This window comes from Rhamphochromis sp. 'chilingali', assembly GCF_963969265.1.
Source record: "Rhamphochromis sp. 'chilingali' genome assembly, chromosome: 8".
NCBI lineage: Eukaryota > Metazoa > Chordata > Actinopteri > Cichliformes > Cichlidae > Rhamphochromis > Rhamphochromis sp. 'chilingali'.
In genome coordinates, this window is record NC_137935.1 from 22,484,338 (window position 1) to 22,506,126 (window position 21,789).

The 21,789-nt window shown below is 38.9% G+C and overlaps 1 protein-coding gene across 3 annotated transcripts in view; it reads right to left on the reverse strand.

The window, feature by feature from the left end:
* dync2h1 (dynein cytoplasmic 2 heavy chain 1) overlaps positions 1-21,789 on the reverse strand; it is a 141,849-nt gene that overhangs the window by 11,638 nt on the left and 108,422 nt on the right. For all 3 annotated transcript variants that reach the window (XM_080889712.1, XM_080889713.1, XM_080889711.1), the window contains 4 exons: positions 17,273-17,389; positions 14,932-15,039; positions 13,425-13,526; positions 5,212-5,301 (listed from right to left, as the gene is read on the reverse strand). In XM_080889712.1, the coding sequence (XP_080745838.1) occupies positions 5,212-5,301; positions 13,425-13,526; positions 14,932-15,039; positions 17,273-17,389 (417 nt within the window). The remainder of the gene's footprint in view (positions 1-5,211; positions 5,302-13,424; positions 13,527-14,931; positions 15,040-17,272; positions 17,390-21,789) is intronic.

Sequence of the window (21,789 nt, forward strand, 5' to 3'; positions counted from 1 at the left end):
TAAGTCTGGTAGATATGTTTCCTTAAAAGGCACCCTAGGTGGTCAGGCGGTGTCATTTCTGAATATTTACTTTCCGCCAGTACAGTCTAACGACTTTATTGCTCATACTTTCTCTTCCTTTTCTGATTGGGTTTGTGATAATTCTGTGATAGCTGGTGATTTTAACTGTTATTTTTCTACAACTAAGGACAGATCCCCTCCTAAACAAATTCAAATGTCTACAAGGGCCAAAGCACTTTTAGATACTTGTAACGAACTTGATCTGGTTGATACCCGGCGGACTCTTCATCCTAACGATAAAGAATTTACTTTTTTTTCCGGTGTTCATAGAACAAGTAGTAGGATCGATCTCGTTTTCACCCCCAAGCGATCACTGGGAAACATTTTGAGATGTACAATAGGCGATATTATTATATCAGATCATGCGCCGGTTTTTGTTCAGCTAAGTGATCTAAATCCTGTCCCTCGGTCTCATACCTGGAGATTTAACAATTTTTTGATTCACAACCCAAAATTCGAAATATTTTTAAATGATCAGCTTGAACATTTTTTAAAGGTCAATGCAACCCCTGAAGTTTCTCCAGGCCTGCTTTGGGACACCCTGAAGGCTTACACCCGTGGACTGATTATATCATATTCAGCAGGCCTGAAGCGGAAAAATCAGATGGAACAACGGAAATTGGAACTGGAATTGCACGAACTGCAAGCTAAACATAATGAATCACCTTCAGAGCAATTAAGGAATGAAATTCAGGTGGTTAAAACAGCTTTGGAGGCACTATTGACAAGAAAGGCTGAGAAATCTCTTTTCTTCATGAGGCAGAGGTTATATGAGTTTGCTAATAAACCTAACCGCTATCTGGCCAATCTTCTTCATAATAAGGGTGCTGGTTGTAATATCCCATGTGTTAGAGACTCATCTGGTTTACCTAAATATGACAATTTAATTATTAATGATACTTTTAAAACTTTTTATAAGCAGTTATATACCTCCCAGTTTAAACCAACATTGGAACAAGGTATGCATCACTTCTTCTTAGGACTAAATTTACCTAAAGTTACTGAAATCCAAAGGGATGATTTATGTAAACCTATAACGCAAAGTGAAATTTTGAAAGTTATTCAGATGCTTCCAAATAACAAAGCCCCGGGTCCAGACGGGTTCACGGGGGAATTCTTTAAGAAATTTAGTAAGATTCTGACTTCCCCACTGTATAAGATGCTTCTGTCCTCTTTTGAGGCAGGCACTCTCCCCCCCTCCTTAATGGAGGCTAATATTTCGCTAATTCTGAAGAAGGGGAAACCTCCAGAAGAATGCGCCTCCTATAGGCCTATATCTGTTTTAAATCTTGATTTGAAGATACTTGCTAAGGTCCTGGCTGTACGTCTTGAGCCAATACTACCTTCGATCGTTGAGAATGATCAAACTGGTTTTATACGAGGGCGGTATTCCACACATAGCGTGAGGTGCCTACTTAACATTATTCAGCACTCATCTTTGTTTAACCCTGAGGCTCTAGTCATCTCACTTGACGCTGAAAAGGCCTTTGACCGTCTGGAATGGCCGTTTCTTCTTTTCACACTTCAAGAATTTGGTTTAGGTGACAACTTCGTTAAATGGATCCAGATCCTTTATACTTCCCCTCTTTCGGCAGTGATTACCAATGGTTATAGGTCAGACAATTTCAGTATTGAACGTGGCAGTCGACAGGGCTGTCCGCTGAGCCCTTTGTTATTCGCCCTGGCTATGGAACCCCTTGCCACAGCCATTAGGAAGGATGCTGCTATTGAAGGACTCTGTTTGAACAATTCTCAACATAAGATTTCACTTTATGCAGATGACGTCTTAATTTTTCTAAATTCTCCTGCTCACTCAATTCCTAGATTAGTTGCGTTAATTTCCCAATACGGCTCCTTCTCAGGCTACAAGATCAATTTTTCTAAAAGTGAGGCTATGCCCCTCTCTGTTCTAAATGAGGTTGATCCAAACATACCATACCATACCATACCAACTTTATTTCTAAAGCACTTTAACATAAAACCAGAGTTTCACAAAGTGCTGTACATGTTAATAGCATACGTAAAGAAAATTAAAATGAGATACGATAAAATAAATAGATACAATAAATTGAAACATGCTAAAACAAATTGAGTCAACCCCTCTAATCAATGCCAAAGGCTTCAGCGAATAAATAAGTTTTAAGAAGACTTTTAAATTCGGAGCCTTTTCTCAGCCTTTTCGTTGGTCTCCCTCCGGTTTCACTTATTTAGGGGTAAAGATTTCACCGAATCTAAAAGAAATGTATAGTCTGAACTACACCCCTTTAATTCAGACCATCAATCGCGATTTGGGTAGGTGGTGCAGCCTCCCTCTGTCTCTCTTAGGTCGTATTCATCTGGTCAAGATGAATATCCTCCCTCGCCTCTTGTATTTATTCCAGATGTTACCGCTTGCTCTGTCCAAAAAGGTTTTGTCAAAATTAAATGGTTCAATTATTTCTTTTATATGGCGTAAGAAAAGACCTAGGCTGAGATACAGTTTTCTGTGTTTGCCTGTTCAGAAAGGCGGTCTTGCCGCTCCCTCCTTCCCACAATACCTCTTGGCTGCACAGTTTAAATTTCTTACAGAATGGTTTATGGACGATCCGGATTCCATTTACCTCAGCGCTGAGTCCGCTTCTTTAAAGGGCATTCCGTTGCGGAACCTGCTATATATTTCCTCAGGTAAAGCCACAGTTCTAACACAAGATAATATGGTGCTAAAGAATATGCTCGTTATTTGGCGCAAAGTCAGGCGCCTGGAAGGATATTTTAATTGTTTCTCCCTTCTTACTCCTATTCATGAAAACCCTGACTTCTTACCTGGTCTTCAGGCTGGTTTTGCGGACTGGTCTCAAAAAGGGATTAATACAGTGGGTGATCTTGTTCATGAGAACTCTCTTCTTACTTTTAATCAACTGAAAAGCAAGTTTGGTCTGACCAATAAGGATTTTTTGAAGTACTTTCAGGTAAAGCACTATATTACTTCTAAATTGAAGGATTTGAATGGAGGGTTTGGTCTTTCTCCTATAGAATCACTCATGGTAAAAACTACCCAACTAAAATGTATCACTAAAAAGATTTATAACATTCTCTCTGATCTTAGAATGGATAACTCTAACAAAATCAAGGGCCAATGGGAATCAGACGTAGGCGCTATAGATGCTGAAGCTTGGGATGAGTTGTGTTGTCGTCCTTTTAAAGCCTTGGCATCTAATTCTATTTGGGAAAGGCAGTTTAAACTTATAAATAGGCTTTATATTACACCCGAGAAGAGACACATAATGTATCCAGCTTTGCCTAATCTCTGTAACAAATGTCAGTCTGCTGTTGGTTCCTTTTTTCATTGTCTGTGGAGCTGCCCTGTTATTCTACAGTTTTGGAGATCACTTATAGACAAGCTATGTACTATATTTAATTGCCGACTGCATCTGGGTCCAAGGACTTGCCTGTTAGGACTGAACGATGAGCTACCTGCCGGCTTTCGCAGCAAAGATCTCCTTCACATACTGCTGCACTACGCTCGAAAGTGCATTATGGTACTGTGGATTTCTGATAAGGCCCCATCTGTCAACCAGTGGCTACAGTCTGTGATATGTATCATGCCAATGGAAGCCTTCTCTACAGCACTTAAGGACAAACCTTTCCTTTTCTATCGCATATGGGACCCTTTTTTGGCCCACCTGAACACTCCTTCTGCTCAGAGGTTGAAATCGGGCTTACGGGATTTAGCCTGGCAACAAAGGGACGATTGTTAACCTTTTTCATTGTTTATTAATATTGCTGTTGGCTTTCTCTTTCTGCCTCCCACGTCCTGCTATACATGTAGATGCATCTTTGTCCTGTGTATGTATATGCTGGTGACTGCTGTTTTCCTGCTCTGCAATTAAAAGTTCAAAAAAAAAAAAAAAAAAAAAAAAAAAGCCTGAGCGAACTGGGTAAGTAGAGTACAGGACTGTCACAGTCCTCTATTTCATCTGACCCTTCAGTTGATCCATCTACTGAAGCCTCATCAGAATTGCTCTCTGTGGAAGGGTAGCTATCAAGGAGCCATTCTTGAGGAAGGGAAACAGGGAGAAAATGCTTAGGTATGCTAAATTACTGGACTGAAAATCAGTGCCAATAGGTCTTTTGGAGTAATGGATCCAAATTAGAAATTTGGACAACAGTGAGTGTATATAGCCATTTATAATACATGATTGAAGCTCTGACATGTGGCTGTATTTCAGCCAGTGGGGTTTGGGATCTTGCCAAAATTTTATGTAATTATCAACACTGCAAAGTACTATCAGATAATGAACCACCATGCAATACTATCTGGAAAGCGTCTGATTGGCAACAGTTTAAATTTTCAAGCATGATAATGATCCCAAACACACTGCCAGTGTAGTAAAAACATACCTGGAGAGTAGAAACACACAGTAGAACACTATCAGTGATGGACTGGCATTCCCAGAATACCGACTTGAACATTATTGAAGCAGTGTGGAATCATCTTTATAGAGAAGAGAACAAAAGGAAGCCAACATCCAAAGAAGAGCTTTGAATATCCTTCAAGAAGCCTGGAGACCTATTCCAGAAGACTACTTAAAGAAATTACAAGAAAGCCTGCCTAAAGGTGTTCAGGCTGTGTTACAGAATAAAGGTGGCCATAACAAATACTGAGCTTTGTGCCAACTCTTTTTTTTTGCCTTATGTACTGATTTTCCATATATTTCGGCACCCATTTCCCATTGTAGCATTAAGCCTCAAAACATTTGCACTTTTCCATCCATCCATTCTCTTCCTTTTATCCTTTTCAGGGTTGTGGGGGTGCTGGAGGCTATTCCAGCTGTCTTAGGGCGAGAGGCAGGGTACATCTAGTACAGGTCGTCAGTCTGTCACAGGGTTAACATATAGACACACACAACTATTCGCACTCACATTCACACGGGGCAATTTAGGGTTTTCAATTATACTAACTCCATGTCTTTGGACTGTGGGAGGAAACCAGAGTATCTGGAGAGAACCCACGCACGAAGAATGCACTATATTTGTCATGTATTGCATAGCATGTTAATAGATGTTTGTCTGCTTTTTATAAATATTCTTTTTGTGACTGTGGTGAAAAGCAGGTTCCTAAAGAAAGACAGCAGATTATGTCTTTTTGCTATACCATCCATCACGTGTTACCTGTATGGCGAGGGCCCGTGTTACGACTGCTCTGAGGTACTGCATTGGCTCCTCTGGTCCCTCCCATTTATTCTGCCATGTTAAAGGACACTGAGACAAGAGGAAACAAGCACAGAGAATAAAGGTCAATGCAAGCAATAATAAAAGCAAAAATCACAAAAATGAGTATAAGCAAAAGAGTGATGTAAACCATGTTTTTTAAAAAACAAAACAAACAAAAACAAAACAGGGGTACTCTGCAGGTTTACTCTGCCACTATGTGAACCTGCCTCTATGTCCTTCTCCTAACCATGCTGGCAGCCAAGCCACAGTTAATCTGCAGGAGGACTGCAGCAACATCAGCCCCTGTCGAGTTGCCTTGACACGATTCAAAATACAAATTTAACAATATGTGTAAGTCACTGAAGGGCACGCTGCACCCAGCTACATCCTCACTGTGGTCCAGCTAAAATGCAATCTATATTTAAGTTTCTGTGATGTCACTGGTGACATCCTCAATTTCTGTCATGACATGCAAAAACAGTTACAGCTGGGTGATACTGAGATAAATCTCAGGCACTATTTTATATATTGTAAAAATACTGAATATATTTGTGACTTGTTACAATGCTAACTTAAACTTTACAAGTGAAAAATACTCTTGTGTTCATAAACAGTACTGTCTGTCTGTCTCCTGATGTAAGTAACTGTTGCAGATCCACAGACAGTCTTGTCTGTGCAGCAATATCTGTAATGTCTTAATTTGGAAGTCACAGACAAATGTAAAATGTTTGCAGGGTTGGGAAAGGAAAGCTTTCTCAAGAGAAGAATGTTAACTCCTGAACACGTTAGGCCGTGTATGTTACCGTTAAACAGAGATCAAAGATTTGACTCACACACACATGCACAAACATGCACAGCAGGAGGCTGAGAATTGAGAATTTGGTGGTATTTAGGCATGAAAGCCATAATGGAAATAAAAGAGACTTTGCATGTCTCTCAGCTGCAAGTCAACCATTCACTCACTCACTCTCCTGCTGCGGGGATGGGTGTGTGTATGTATGTGTGTGTGTTGCACTGAAGTGTCTTAGGAGGAAAAACGTGCTGGTTTAAGTTAAGTCACTGCCATTTGTGGGGTACAAATAAGTGTAAAATGCTGTTTTAATTATTATTTTTTAACAAGATAAGGGTGGCAGAAAACAGAGACACAAACCAAATGTATACAGGAGTGCAATCAATATACACCGATCAGACATAACATCATAACCACCTACCTAATATTGTATTGGCACCCCTTTTACTCAATTGAATCCTGGATGCTCAATTGATTGAAATCTGGGGAATTCAGAGGCCAAGTCTGCACCTCATACTTGTTGTTGTTGTGCTCTTCAAACCATTCCTGATCCATTTTTGCTTTGTGGCATGCCACATTATCCTGCTGAAAGAGGCCACAGCCATCAGGGATTACCTGATATGTTAATGAAAGTGTGTACAAGGTCTGCAACAATGCTTAGGTAGGTGGCAGGAGCCAAGATTTCCTACCAGAACATTGCCCAAAGCAGCAAACTGCCTCTGCTGGCTTTCCTTTTTTCTGCATCCTGGTGCCTCCTCCCCAAGCGAGCAGTGAACACACACCCGGGTCATGCACATGATATGCATCAGACCAGGCCAACTTCTTCCGTTTCTCCATGGTCTAGTTCTGATACTTATGTGCCATTGCTGGGGCTTTCAGCAGTGGATATGGGTCAGCATAAGCACCCCGACTGATATATCCCGCCCACTAACAGGTGCCATAATGAAGAGAAAATCTGTCTTAATCACGTCAGCTGTAAGTGGTCTTAATGTCATGCCTGATCGATGTACAGTGGGGCAAAAAAGTATTTAGTCAGCCACCGATTGTGCAAGTTCCCCCACTTAAAATGATGACAGAGGTCAGTAATTTGCACCAGAGGTACACTTCAACTGTGAGAGACAGAATGTGAAAAAAAAAATCCATGAATCCACATGGTAGGATTTGTAAAGAATTTATTCGTAAATTAGGGTGGAAAATAAGTATTTGGTCACCTCAAACATGGAAAATCTCTGGCTCTCACAGACCTGTAACGTCTTCTGTAAGAAGCTTTTCTGTCCCCCACTCGTTACCTGTATGAATGGCACCTGTTTGAACTCATCATCTGTATAAAAGACACCTGTCCACAGCCTCAAACAGTCAGACTCCAAACTCCGCCATGGCCAAGACCAAAGAGCTTTCGAAGGACACCAGGAAAAGTATTGTAGACCTGCACCAGACTGGGAAGAGTGAATCTACAATAGGCAAGCAGCTTGGTGTGAAAAAAATCAACTGTGGGAGCAATCATCAGAAAATGGAAGACATACAAGACCACTGATAATCTCCCTCGATCTGGGGCGCCACGCAAGATCTCATCCCGTGGGGTCAAAATGATCATGAGAACGGTGAGCAAAGATCCCAGAACCACACGGGGGGACCTGGTGAATGACCTGCAGAGAGCTGGGACCAAAGTAACAAAGGTCACCATCAGTAACACACTACAACGGCAGGGAATCAAATCCCGCAGTGCCAGACGTGTTCCGCTGCTGAAGCCAGTGCATGTCCAGGCCCGTCTGAAGTTTGCCAGAGAGCACATGGATGATACAGCAGAGGATTGGGAGAATGTCATGTGGTCAGATGAAACCAAAGTAGAACTTTTTGGTATAAACTCAACTCGTCGTGTTTGGAGGAAGAAGAATACTGAGTTGCATCCCAAGAACACCATACCTACTGTGAAGCATGGGGGTGGAAACATCATGCTATGGGGCTGTTTTTCTGCCAAGGGGACAGGACGACTGATCCGTGTTAAGGACAGAATGAATGGGGCCATGTATCGTGAGATTTTGAGCCAAAACCTCCTTCCATCAGTGAGAACTTTGAAGATGAAACGAGGCTGGGTCTTCCAACATGACAATGATCCAAAACACACCGCCCGGGCAACAAAGGAGTGGCTCCGTAAGAAGCATTTGAAAGTCCTGGAGTGGCCTAGCCAGTCTCCAGACCTCAACCCCATAGAAAATCTGTGGCGGGAGTTGAAAGTCCGTGTTGCTCGGCGACAGCCCCAAAACATCACTGCTCTCGAGAAGATCTGCATGGAGGAATGGGCCAAAATACCAGCTACTGTGTGTGCAAACCTGGTAAAGACCTATAGTAAACGTTTGACCTCTGTTATTGCCAACAAAGGTTATGTTACAAAGTATTGAGTTGTATTTTTGTTATTGACCAAATACTTATTTTCCACCCTGATTTACGAATAAATTCTTTACAAATCCTACCATGTGGATTCATCGATTTTTCTTTCACATTCTGTCTCTCACAGTTGAAGTGTACCTCTGGTGCAAATTACTGACCTCTGTCATCATTTTAAGTGGGGGAACTTGCACAATCGGTGGCTGACTAAATACTTTTTTGCCCCACTGTATGTGTTGATAATATGTTGAATAACTACTTTTTGGTTACAAACCCAAGCTACTATGATGATTATTAGTATTGGCCTGCGAATTACTACAAGTGGTACTGAAAATCTAACTGATACCAGAGATTACTTCACCTTTAATCAAAAAGCCATTTCCTCATCGGTCACCATGTCCTGATAATCATGCTCTTTCTACCAAATGAAGGTAGGGGTAACACTTTTTCTGTCTTGCAGCACTGCTTATGACTCTCATACAACCCAAGCCCCCCATCAGAAAGTAGGTAGTTTGGGTTCTTTCCAATCATGTAATTATTTTTTTACTGCACAGCTGAGAGAAAGGGCAGCAGAGCTGATCCCCTCAGAACTGTGTCTGCTACACTTTTACATTATCACAACCATAAATGGAGCATTTTTCAAATGCATAAATCGCATCATCAGCTCATTCTAACCTTCTCTGATTTAAATGGGGTTAATTAGTAACAGTCGGTTATAATAGAAGCCCAAATGCAAAATGGCATTAATCCATGTGATCTGCTCATTGTATGCAACAGTATTTCCTGTAAAGACTCCAATCTAATTCATATTCTGTTTTGTTATAAAAGACACTAAATGCTCACTTAACTGTGTATCTGTTGTATGTAATTAGGATTTTTTCCAGTAATATTTAAAAAATTTAATGTGTAATACAAATTCAAGGCCTTACCTTAAGAAGCACCCGCTTTTATTTTACCAGTGCTATATCTGATCTCATATTTTAATTTTCTGCTTGTGTAAAAATGCTTCTGTTTGGTTCAATTTTCAGTGACATTTGTAGTAGTAGTAGTGCCCAGTCGCAACATAAGAACTTTAACAAAAAGAAAAGAAAAACAAACAAACAACCCCCCCCAAAACAGTGATTTTCTCAGCACCAAACCTGGCCACAGTGAGACAGAAAAACTCCTCAGTCAGGCACATGGAGGACAGCCAACTGCCTTGAACTTTTGGTGTGAGGGAAGAATATCATTGTCTGTTTAGTTTGCCCCCCTGGAAACCTTGGCTTTATATAGTCATAAATAACTGAAGCTGTACATACGTAATTACTTACTGCTTGGACAGTGATAAAGTTTCTTTAAAATACTGAGGTTTAAAATAATGTTAGAACCAAATATTATAGTCACGTACTGTAGCATTGCAGGGAGAATCGCATTTAGGCCAATTCACTCAGGGGCTTCTTGTCAGTGATGTAAAAATACTGCCAGCTAGGGTCACAGAAGTCATCAGGTGTTTGTTAAAAAATTTAGCTGCCAGTAAATTCGATGTATGCCGAGAATTTTGTGTTTCTGCAAAATGTGCAGCAGGAAACATAACAGCTGCTGCTGCTTTTTCTATGGTTCAACAACCTTTTTATACTCTAGGCAATATCTTTTTTCGCAAAACTCTGATTTAATTGTCAAGCAATGCTCCCTCTCTGGGAGAAGCTTCACATCAGAGAGCTTCAAACAATATTGTGGGTCAAAATTAATGATCTTTTTTTAATATAAAAAAAGAAAAAAAGCTATGATAAAAAGTTATGACACTGAAAAAATTCTCCTGATCTATACAGCTAACAAAATGCATTTCTGTCTTTAACAAAAAGGTAAAACACAGTATCTTGATTATGCATATTACAGAAATTAAATCTTTAGACAGGCCATAAAGGAAAAGGCTCAGAATAGGCTGAACAGAACTCTTATAAAACTTGTGTAAAAACTGTGATTGCATCTGTTTCATATACAGCACTGAGGAGTTACATAGGTCAGTTAAAATGGACGACAAGGTATGATCTTTTAGGAAAACAATGTAAATAATGTTAAAGGTTAAACACTTAAAAGTGGAAATCAGACTTTTAAAAAAAAGTTTTTATTTAGACCATAGTGTGCTAAAAGCTGATGGACAGTGTTTTGGGGTTTTTTGTGATACCGAATTATAATTGAGATATAAATTAGATGTATATTAGAGATATAATTATAAATTATAAAACAAATGGCTTTGTTTTATTTTATACATTTGTACAGTTCCCATTGATAACTGACTTAATTGTAATTACATATATTTTTAAACCACTAACATATTTTATTATTTTGAAATTCGGAATAGATTTTAAATATCAGAACATGATAAAAAGTCCAGTCTTTAGTAGGTCTTATAAGGTACACATAACCTGAGATGAACTACAAAGCATTACACATTACACAGTGACATTTATTAAAACAAACAAACTACCCAAAATGTAGAAGACGTGTGGAAAACGAAGTAGACCCTTCTTGTTTCAATAGCAATTAAGAGGGTCAGTACCAGCAAGGTGGTAATAAACCAATGCATAGTGGTCATCAGCAAGTACGAACACTAGGGATGGGTACCGGTGTCCGGTGCCATGATGGCACCAGTTCTGACATAAACGGTAGTAACCAGACCGAAAAGCAGCGCACATTTCGGTGCTTTATTTCTGTGCTTTTTTTTCCTGAGCTGTGATACACTTCTAGCCAATCATTTTACGTTTCCGAGGATAGTAGGCGGGCCCAGGTACGTACGTTCTTTTAGAGCAGAGCTACAGATTAAAAATGTCCAAGGCGAAGCGGTCAAAAGTCTGGTTGTACTTCACAGCAAAATATGCAAACTCAGCAGCCTGCAACAAGTGCTTTAAGCTGATACTGTGATACTGTCAAAGGAGGTAACACCTCAAATCCGATGAAACACCTGGCGACGCATAGCGTTTTTTTTAAAAGCCCAGAAATGCACCGTATGATAGCTTGCTGCGAGACCTCACACCGAGCACATCTACTGCGGGTGGGTTGCCTGTTATGCAACATCCCCCAAAAACACGAAGAGGAGAGTCCTGGCCCCTAGCCCTGCCAGTGTAGCAGAAATGATGACGGATGATGATGATGGCAGCAGCAGCCGTTCTTCTCTGCGTGAGTAGCTTAATGTTGTTCGTGTGTAATTTACGTTGAGTAGGCTAACCATGTTATTAAATTAATGCATGTAAGGTGAACTAGCAAACATCATCATAGCTACATGCGGCTGTCTTCTTGTTTGATGGCAGATACTCCCTTCACCCTGGCCAAAAAGGCTAAAATGACCAAAGAAAAAGTGGAAAACAGTTAAACATGAGAGGTTTTGAACAAAGTTTGTGTTTTTTCCATTGTTTAAGCACTGCTTCCAGAGTGATACTGTATATGCCCCATAGCTGCAGAAAAGGCTAACATTGTTATCTTTTTACAAAAAACAGCTGAACATGAGAGGTTTTTGGACCAATTTTGTGTTCTCCATTCTTTAAGCACCGGTTTGAGCACTGTTTGAGCACCGGCACCGTTTCAAAAGTACCGGTTTGGCACCGGTATCGGATAAAACCTAAACGATACCCATCCCTAACGAACACCTCTATAAAAGCAAAGGTTGTGGCAGTTTGCTGGTCTGGAGCATGTTAAAAGAAGCTTTTGTTGTTGCCCATCAATCTAGGAAGAGTTATAAGGCAATTCAAAAGATTTTAAAGTCTATTTATTGATAAAGATTATTCACAAGTGGAAAACATTCAAAATTGCTGCCAATCTTCCCATCAGTGAACATCTCAGCAACTTCCCCCAAAAATCACACCGTGCAATGCTCAGAGAAACTGCAAAAGGGTTGGATCATAGATTCTATAGGTTTCAGAATATTATCTGTTGTTCTTTGAATAAATGAGACCAAAGTCGAGATGTTTGGCCATAATTTTGTTTGGAGAAAATCATACACAGTATATCGGCACAAACACTAACTGTCAAGAATGGTGACAGAAGGGCGATAATTTTGGCTTGTTCTGAAGCCACAGGACCTGTGCATATTGAAGTCATTGAGTTGACAGTCAAATCCTTTGTATTGTTGTATTGCTGTTGTTTATCTGAAGTTGCATTTTCCTAATTTGCCTGGTAAGAACCACATGATTTTTTATTATGTCCTGATAATATAAAAACCTTAGAATAGACAGAGGGTGCACTTTACTTTTTACCATAACTGCATATTAAAAGAAAAAGCTAGCAAGATAGAGAAAATGTAAGGAAATCAAAGATTGGAAAATGTGACAGATAAAGACTGGAGCTGGTCGAGAGGGCAACGGAGATACGACTAAAAAAACCTGCTGATTAATACAAAAAGAGAGAGAAGGCAAGCAGCGAAACAGGAATTATGCCCAAGGCTTCTCTCTGGAGATTACACACAGAAGGAGTGAAAGGTTGGATGTGTCTCTTCTTCTCTACCTCATAATATCCCCTTTGTCCCCAACTCAGCCTGAGGACATACAAGGATACATATTGTGTTTGCTACATGTCTACATGTCAGCTCTGTATACTGTGTATGGGCCTGTCCCTGTGGCCTTCATTTCACCACAGAATAAAAAGAATTGCAGTCCCCCTCTAAAACAATATGGTAAAAAGAAAGCTTTACTTTACATTGTCACTGTCACTGAAGACAGAGCTAACTGTGTATTTTATGGTAAGAGTTAGAAACCTTCAGCAGCATTGTAGAAAGATTTAAGATAAATGTGAGTTAAAAGATGCATTGCATACAGCATTTGGGACTCTGTGTGCATTTGTAATACTATCAGGGTAAGGCCTTCCATTTTATTTTCAATTGTATTCCACATTTATTGCACTAAGCCCCATTTAATAAATCATCATGAGAAACATTAAAAAAACTCTAGATAACACATGTACTCAAAAGCATAAAATAGCACATAGAGTGTTAGGGTTGAGTTTCTCTGTCTTTTGCCTGTCTTACCTCTTGATTTAGTAGGGCAGTGGCCAGTTTCTGGACTTCTGGAGTTAACAGTTGAGTCCCTCGGATGACCTTGCTCAGTGCGGCCAGAGACTGGTGTATACTCTGTGATGACACTTACAGTTTACATACAGTACATACTGTGCAAAAAAATACAATCATTAAAGTCATCAAACTCATTAAAGATATATGCTGTACACTCAAGCCCCAAAATACCATGACATTCATTCACATGATCCTGACCACAACTGTATGTTTCATAATCCGGTTGTTCAGTGATGACGCGACGAATCCTACTTCCGGGTCTAAAGTAGTCTGCGTTTAATATGGCTTTTGTGTTGTTAACATGTTTAATGTTATGTATTTTCTTCTATTTGATCTCAAAAAGCTCCTAAAACAGTCAATGATCACTGTTGACCTCCCTCGGCTTTTATTACCGCTAATCATTTATTTAAGCTCAGTTTTTAAAACCTTAGGATGTAACTACAGCCCAGCCCATGCAGCAGTATATGAATGACTAACCTCGTATTGTGGATGGATTATCTCAGTTGTTCTCCTGGCTGAAGTTTGGTCCTTTTACAGCATCCTGCCATGCGATTACATTTGTTCCTGACCACCGAGAACACTCACGGTAACTTTTATCGAGTGGAAAAAAAAGTTAGCTTGTTTATATTATGCTAACGTAGCTGTGTCGCTAGCGGTCACGCAGCACATCATTATATACCAGCTAGCCCAACTTCAGTAACCCTACAAACGTTACTGCTGTTTAGTTTTCTGTCTTCATTTATGCTGGAAGTAATAACAGAGCTGTACGTTTTAATTTGTTTCCAAAACCCCGCAGTCAGGACATGCTATATTGTATTTAGATAGAAGCTAGCGAGCTAACTCCCTGCTAACTTCTAACTCCGTTAAATGTCATAAATTCCGTTTTCATGGATGCCTGGATGTTAAACTCAATTGTTACACCTGGGAGAGCAGAACGCTGATCATTTTATTAAAGATGAAAGACTTTAGACAGTTTTTCAACTCTCAGTAATGCCACAGTGATCGTTTGATATATGGACCTGCAGCGGAGTTTAGACCCAGACACGGCTAGTGACGTCAGACTGAACAACCGGATGAGGCAAATGGCTATTGGATGCAGGTAGTGATCAAGCCTGCTTCCACTGATTGCCTTGGTTCATTTAACCCCCCCCCCCAACAAACAGATAACTGTGAGTGTCTAGAAATGAATAAAACTATTCCATGAGATAAGTAACATACTTAAACAATCAATGAAGGGAAATTAGCTTATGCATCTCCATGGCTTTTAATCTTAATCAGTTTTTTCAGAAGAAACAAAGCAAGCTTTATTTACATACAAGTCTCAGTCTTTTACTCCATGTTGAATTAAACACGGTGGGTACCACTACCTAACCCCCCCCCCCCCCAAAAAAAAAAGTATTCGGATACTGTAATTATGTGGTAGCCCATTTTGAATGTAGCTATCATTTCTAATGTTTTTACCCACCTGGACCAAGCGGATGGCATTGAACTGTTCCAGAGAAATGAATGAAAGGACTGGTGATTTCTGACTCTCTGTAGGTGGGTCCACCTTCTGGTGGATTAGTGTAGAGCCCTGATAGATGAGAGACATGAGAGAAACTATGAGAGAGCTATAGCTATTTGAGTCTACTTGTTCCAATACAGAAATGATCACTGTACATCAATGTGAAGTTGTTCAACGTGATCACCTTCATCCTATGAAAAAAATATTTCTTTCTGACGAGTGCTCTCTTTCAAGATTACAATGCTCTCATCTGTAGTTAACTGTATATAAATTGCACTGACGTGAAATGACAGTGCTCTGTACCACAATCATCGAAACAGAATGAGGGGATGGTTCCACCCAGTAGAGTTCATAAGACTTTCTGAGGGGCTTTTAATGTGTTCTAGTTCAGTGTATGGAACTTAATGTTGATTTCTCATTTCATTTGCAACATGTATTGTCTACATAATACTCAGAGTAAGATGTATGTTCACTTTAGGAACTCCTGCTACATTAGCATGCTATCTTTCCCCCCTTATACAGTACAATGGTAAAATATTATCTATGGATTTCCATATGGATCATTGTATATATGCATATACTAAATTCCTACAGTAACATCATATTACTAAACAGAATTTATTTTCTTGCTCCACACAGTGCAAACACAGGGGTGGAGGTTGAGCACTTGTTTACATGAGATAAACACTTTGTGTTCTGTATACAAAGTATACCATACAGTATACAAATAGGTTACAAAAAATATACAAATAAAAAATAGAAAAGCTTGGATTTTGTTGTAATCTATTAGAACCATCACACTCTATACCTGGATTCTATTTCGCTTTCCTTGCAACAACTCAGTTAGAGAAAGAGGCAAAAAAAGAGAGGAAGAGAAGGATAGCAGGACCAAGGGATGAAGACAGACAATGAAGAAAAAAGCTGGTTGGACGGGATTCAGATTGACTAGAGCTAAGCTATTGTTTCCATTTAAAAATGTAACTAAAAAGCCAAATAAACAGTCTCTGCTGTATCATGCTCTGCCCATGTCTTTCCAGACTACATAATGATTTGCCAAAAATAAATGTGTCTGTACATTTCCACACACACACACCTCTCACATATTTTCCACAAACCATAAAGGTTTGCACACACAACCAATGCACACGTGCAAGTACGTGCATTTAAATGGCACACTGGGAAGTTCAGATCCACTGAGGGTCAAACAACAAGGTTGGTTGATGACAAAGGGATAGTTAATTGAAAGCAGCCAGAGGTTGATTGTGATCTATGGAAAGCTTGCTGGTGACATAATGGCAACAATTAACACAGTTAACCATTTTCCTTTCAGTAAGTACAAAACAACTCCATCTACAAGAGACTGAAAGAGCAAGAAGAGAGACAGAAAGAGAGGAGACATAAGTGTAAATGAGAGAGGAGACAGTAAGCATGTGTGCTTGACAGCATGAGAGGCAGAGAGAGGAGACTGATACACGGTGACTAAATTGTTAAAGGTGGAGGCAGATGTCCTTTTAATTTGAAAACGTGCCAGTCTCCAAGCAACTGCACACAGCAGTACTTCTTGGCCAAGCAAGCCACTGTGTGTGACAGCCTTTGACAGCACTAGTAATATCCGATTACTTCCCACAACTTTTAATTAGGTGTCACGACCCTTGTTGTCTGTTGGTTTTGTTAAGTCCCTTTGTGTTCCTAGTTTTTCCATTACCCCCCTGCCTTCTGTATTCCCTGTCCCCTGTCTTCATGTTTAATGTTAGTCTTCATGCTTCAGTTATTTTAATTGTCTTTGTGGTAATGCTGTTTTACTTGGAAGGTTAGTTGTCTCACCGTGGCTTTACTTCCTGCTTTTGGGTCTTTCCCTCTGCTGTGACCCTCATGTTGACCTGTTTTGATTGTATTCAAATGTGAACAGTCTGCCCTGTCTGTGCATATAGCCTTGCCTCTCCCCTTCTCCATTTACTTCCTGTATATCTACGTATTGTTCTTTTTTGTTGCCAACTGGACTGTGTGTTTCTCCAATTTTTGATCATTCAATAGTTTTCCTTTTTTTATTTAATTTGCCTCAGAGTCATGCACTTTGGACCTCCACCCATTTCTGATATTACAACTAGTTGTTGTTGATGTGCAGTGACAGTAGAAATGCTGCAGTATTAGTACGGTTTGACTTTTTAAAGTTAACTAAATCAAGGCAAATGAAGTCCTTTAAAAGCTACAGATGCAGCTTTCCAATTTGGTTTGCAGGAAAAGGGCAACAAAAAGTAATGGGTCAATAAAAAGTCAATATGAAATGGTAAAGACAGCTAACCTGGTTGAGTTTCTTCCATAAGTTCAGGATAGGTGACAGTCCATTTGACCAGAGCTCCCTGTCAAACTTTGAACCTGTTGCGACTGAGCGACTCAGGATGCGCAGTTGAGAAATTACCTGTAAACAATTAAAACACAAAGAGTCAGTGGTATGCTGCATGTGCTCCTGTAAGAATAAACGGCCTATTTTTTTAAAACACCACCCATATAATTTGAAGTAGGCACATGAATTTTGACTCCCATATGTAAAACCCAAAACACTGTTTCAGGCCCTGTAATGTTGAAAAAAAGAAGAAGAAAAGAGAACCATAAACACGCCTCCTTACATACCTAATCAGCCAAGCTTAGCTTCAGGATTAGAATCTTGGACAGTACTTTTATCTAGACTCAGTGTGTCTGTGTGTGTGTTTTGTGATAGTGCAAGTTTCCACTTATGTCTGCGTTACAAGTAAAGCAGCTTGTCTGATAAATGACTTTCATTTGGTCCAGGAGAACTCTTTACTAACATTTGTTTTATCTTCTCTGCTCAGGAGGAAAACGGTATATATGTGCATTTGCACACATGTCTGTTCGAGTACATCAAAGAGGGAGATGAAGGTAGGATTAAAAAAATCCTAATCTAAAATTGAATTGACAGCAATATGAAGGAGGTTGATATCAAATATAAGGTGATTCAAATAGTAATTTAAATATATTAAGATAACCAAGATTTTAATAAGCTGAAATTTCTGCCATAATTGTCTGGGGATAAAAAGTTACTGGACATTACACAACTTCATGCAGTCAATTTACTCAGTTTTTCACATTATTTCAGTATAACAGTATTCTAGTTTAGGGTTGTTAATAAGTCAAGCTGATTGATAAATTGAGCATAACAGAGTGAAAATCACAGATGCCACAGAAGGCACAGATGTCATTATATCTAAATATATAATCAGAAATGAACAGAAGCAGTATACGAGAGAGCTTCTATGTGTATATGCAAGATTTGGAGAAATAAATCTCTCTGCATTTAATGTCTTTTTTTTCTGTTATTGTAGTTGTAATGGCACAATGATACATTTTCACATGCTAGTTTTATCCAAAGTGCTTATCTTTGACATTGTGCATAAAAACTATGAATGCAGGAAATCATACCTCAAGCCTTTTGTAAAGACATTTCAAACCCGTGTCAGGTAATTGGTAAGATTAGACATTTATATTTAATGGTTTCCACAAAATCTGCAGACTTTTCCCCAGGACCTCTTTAGTGTATGTGGTTAACAGCAGAACTCAAATACAGTGAGAGTAAAGAAGGGACACATTTTGGGGAAAAGGGAGAGAAAAAGAGAGAAGATGAAAGTGACAGTGACAAATGACACCAGGATGGGAGACAATGACATATGGGGGAGATAGGTAGAGAAAGAGACACAGTAACAGACTCACATAAGTGGTCTTGTGGGAGTCGTATGAATTAAACTAGGTTGGTGGTTCCAGTGATCAGGAGACCACGCTATGAGTGAATTTAATTGTATTAAAACCCACATGGGGATTGTCCTTACAATCTGTAAAGGTTGCGTGTGGTTGAACTGAGGATAATTACAATCAGAAGACACAAAAAAAGGAGCAGCAGCTACTTTCAGCTGTTCACTTATTCACAAGGTTTCGCCACAGTGGGAAGTTCCACATGTTTGATTTGACAGTTGTTGTTTTTTTTTCTTTTAAATGCTGGATGTCCTTACTCATCCGAGTCCAGAAGGATTTGGGTCATCTCCTGGAATGAATGGATCTTTTGCTTGTAAACTCCGACAGTGTGGAATCACTTAAAATCACAAGATATGCAAAGTGTAAAAATCTTCTGAGAAATCAGTATCTGTATCAGTAGAGATCTTCAATGCAAACCACCAGCGACCACAGAATTACGCTATCGGTCAAAGCAATTATGAGGAGAACTTTGGTGCAGCAAATCTCTCCTAGTGACAGCCAGCAACCAGTCGCCAACTGGTCAGGGAATAGACATTTGTCCCTAATGCAATGTTGACCATCTCCGGACCTGTGTGACTAAGACTCTACCTGATGTAAATGTGGCCAATCTCACATTGAAGGTCATCATCTCAGACACTGACCTAAAATCTTCAGTATTTTCAGTGGACTCTAAGGGGCACAAGATAAGATCATCTGAATGTTCTCCTTCAGACTCCTCAGGACGATACAGTAGATCTTTACACTGACAGTCTCATCCTGGGGGTCAACTGAATGCTGCCTTTGAGCTTGGAAACTGCAAAATCTTCAACAGAAAACCGCTTGGTCACAGTCAGTGACGATCCTTCACATGAAATTTGGGTCAGTTTTAACAAGAAGATGATGCTAGCTCTAAGTTTGATGTCAGTGGTAAAATCACAGAGGGCATAAAGCAGGAAGTGGCAGTAGCAATCTAAAAATAGCTGAAAGCTCTCTGGATATGTCCCAGAACATGATCTTGAATGTAGGATGAGCAAGATTTTAAAAAGATCATACCTTGTACAAACAGAAAAACGCAGCAAAACGAGCTCATTGTAATGTCATCGCAATGTCACGTATTCCATTTTCATTTCATTCTTGCTTTGGTTCTATCAGCATGTTTCTTACGAAAACAATGATTTGGTTCTTTAAAATAAATGAACCCTTATATGTGCTTATGTTTTGGTTACTCATCCAATTTACACTAAAGCATCTTTATTTTCAAAAATGAATTCTTAACAACGATACCAGGCTTGAATGGAAAACAATGGAAAAACATATACATGTTCTTTTCTGCACAAACGACAATGATAACAAACATGCTATTGTAAAAAAAAAACTCTTTCTCTAGTGCATGCAACAAGCAAGGTTTAATTGTGGTGTGTGTGTCACATTTATACTATTTCATCTTTCCTTTAGGGTTAAAAAGATCTTGGATTTTGCTTCCTCTTATAGATTTTGTAGCATCTGGCCAAAGTCCAGGCCAGTTCCTCAAAGACAACTGGCTCTTATGCAGCTTCCTTCACATGTATTATAGGTCAACCTTTCTACCATTTCGACATTTGCACAATATCACAAGTGGCAGAATCAAATCAAAACATATTTTTCTGCTTCACAGAAAATCTGTAAAAGAATAAAAATCAATAAGTCTCAGCCTGAAAAAAATAATTACCTGAATGTGTAAAGTAAACACCAAAGACAGGTTCTATCCAAACACTACACACAGATTCATATATTACATAGACTATATAGTTTGTATTATTAGATGTGAATATTGCAAAATTCAAATGATATGTTCACAGTCAGTGAACAATGCAGCCATGCAACCTTCAGTCTATATCCTGCTTCTGTCTTTTAAGATTTTCATCTCCCTCAAACTCACACTAACACACACACACACTGAAATAAAACATATTGTGTGTTTATGTGAGACTGTGTTACACTGTATTACATCAGAATCTGCAGTGACCATAAACCATTAAACACATTCACACATACACACCAGGGTTTCCCATCCTCTATAAAGGAAGAAAGTACTTGGCAGATTCAACTTACTATGCAGATTTTGCTCAAAGCTCCATAGGCTGAAAAACACCAACATCCATTTTAATCAGCTACAATCATCTATACAAACTGTCAGACTCAATATCTGTGAAGTAGTGGTAAATGTATTTACGGCTGAAATGTTATTAGAAACCCTCAAGTTGCTTCGGTTTATTGTCGTAAATGAACAAAACAGATTGAGTGCAGCTTTTGCAGAGTTTGCTTATATAGCTCAACGCAAGAGCTAACACAGATACACATCAATCTTATCTGATGCAAAATATATAAAATATTGCCATACACTTGTTCGGATGATAAACGTCAACTTTCTGATGTTATCAAATGTTCCTTAAAATGATAACTACATGCAAAAATCATCATATTGTGAAAAATGTTATTTTGAGATTTGCATGAGACATGATATTGAAATGACTGAAATTATGGTTTACAAAATTAGGAAAAAAATATTATCAATGTTATTATTTATGCAATTAGTTTATGTAAGAAAAATATTTTATTAATTATAAGTCATATTAATATGGTATCAAAACTAAACAGATGGTTCACAGTTGATTTTATCACTGCCATACCACCAACAAACGCATACATTCTTTAAACTGAATTATAAAGTATCATAAATACAAGTTTCAACTTTATAATATCCAGGGTTCATTTATTTTAATGTTTAATAAATACTGTGTAATGAATGTATAAACAGTTTTATAAATGTCAGCTGCAACTTCTAATGACATCCTGATAGTGTTTACAAACTAACTATTAACCAAATATTAAACATTTTTAATTGTCAATGACTTGTTGCCTTGACGAGAACAAAAGTTTTTGTATTTACTGTCAATGTGAAAGTTAGCGCTGTAGTACATTGAGTCTCAAATACCCAGATTAGGGCTGGGCGATATATCGAGTTTTTTAAAAATATCGATATATTTTCATACGAGATATAAGATGTGGCAATATCGTTTATATCGATATAGCCTA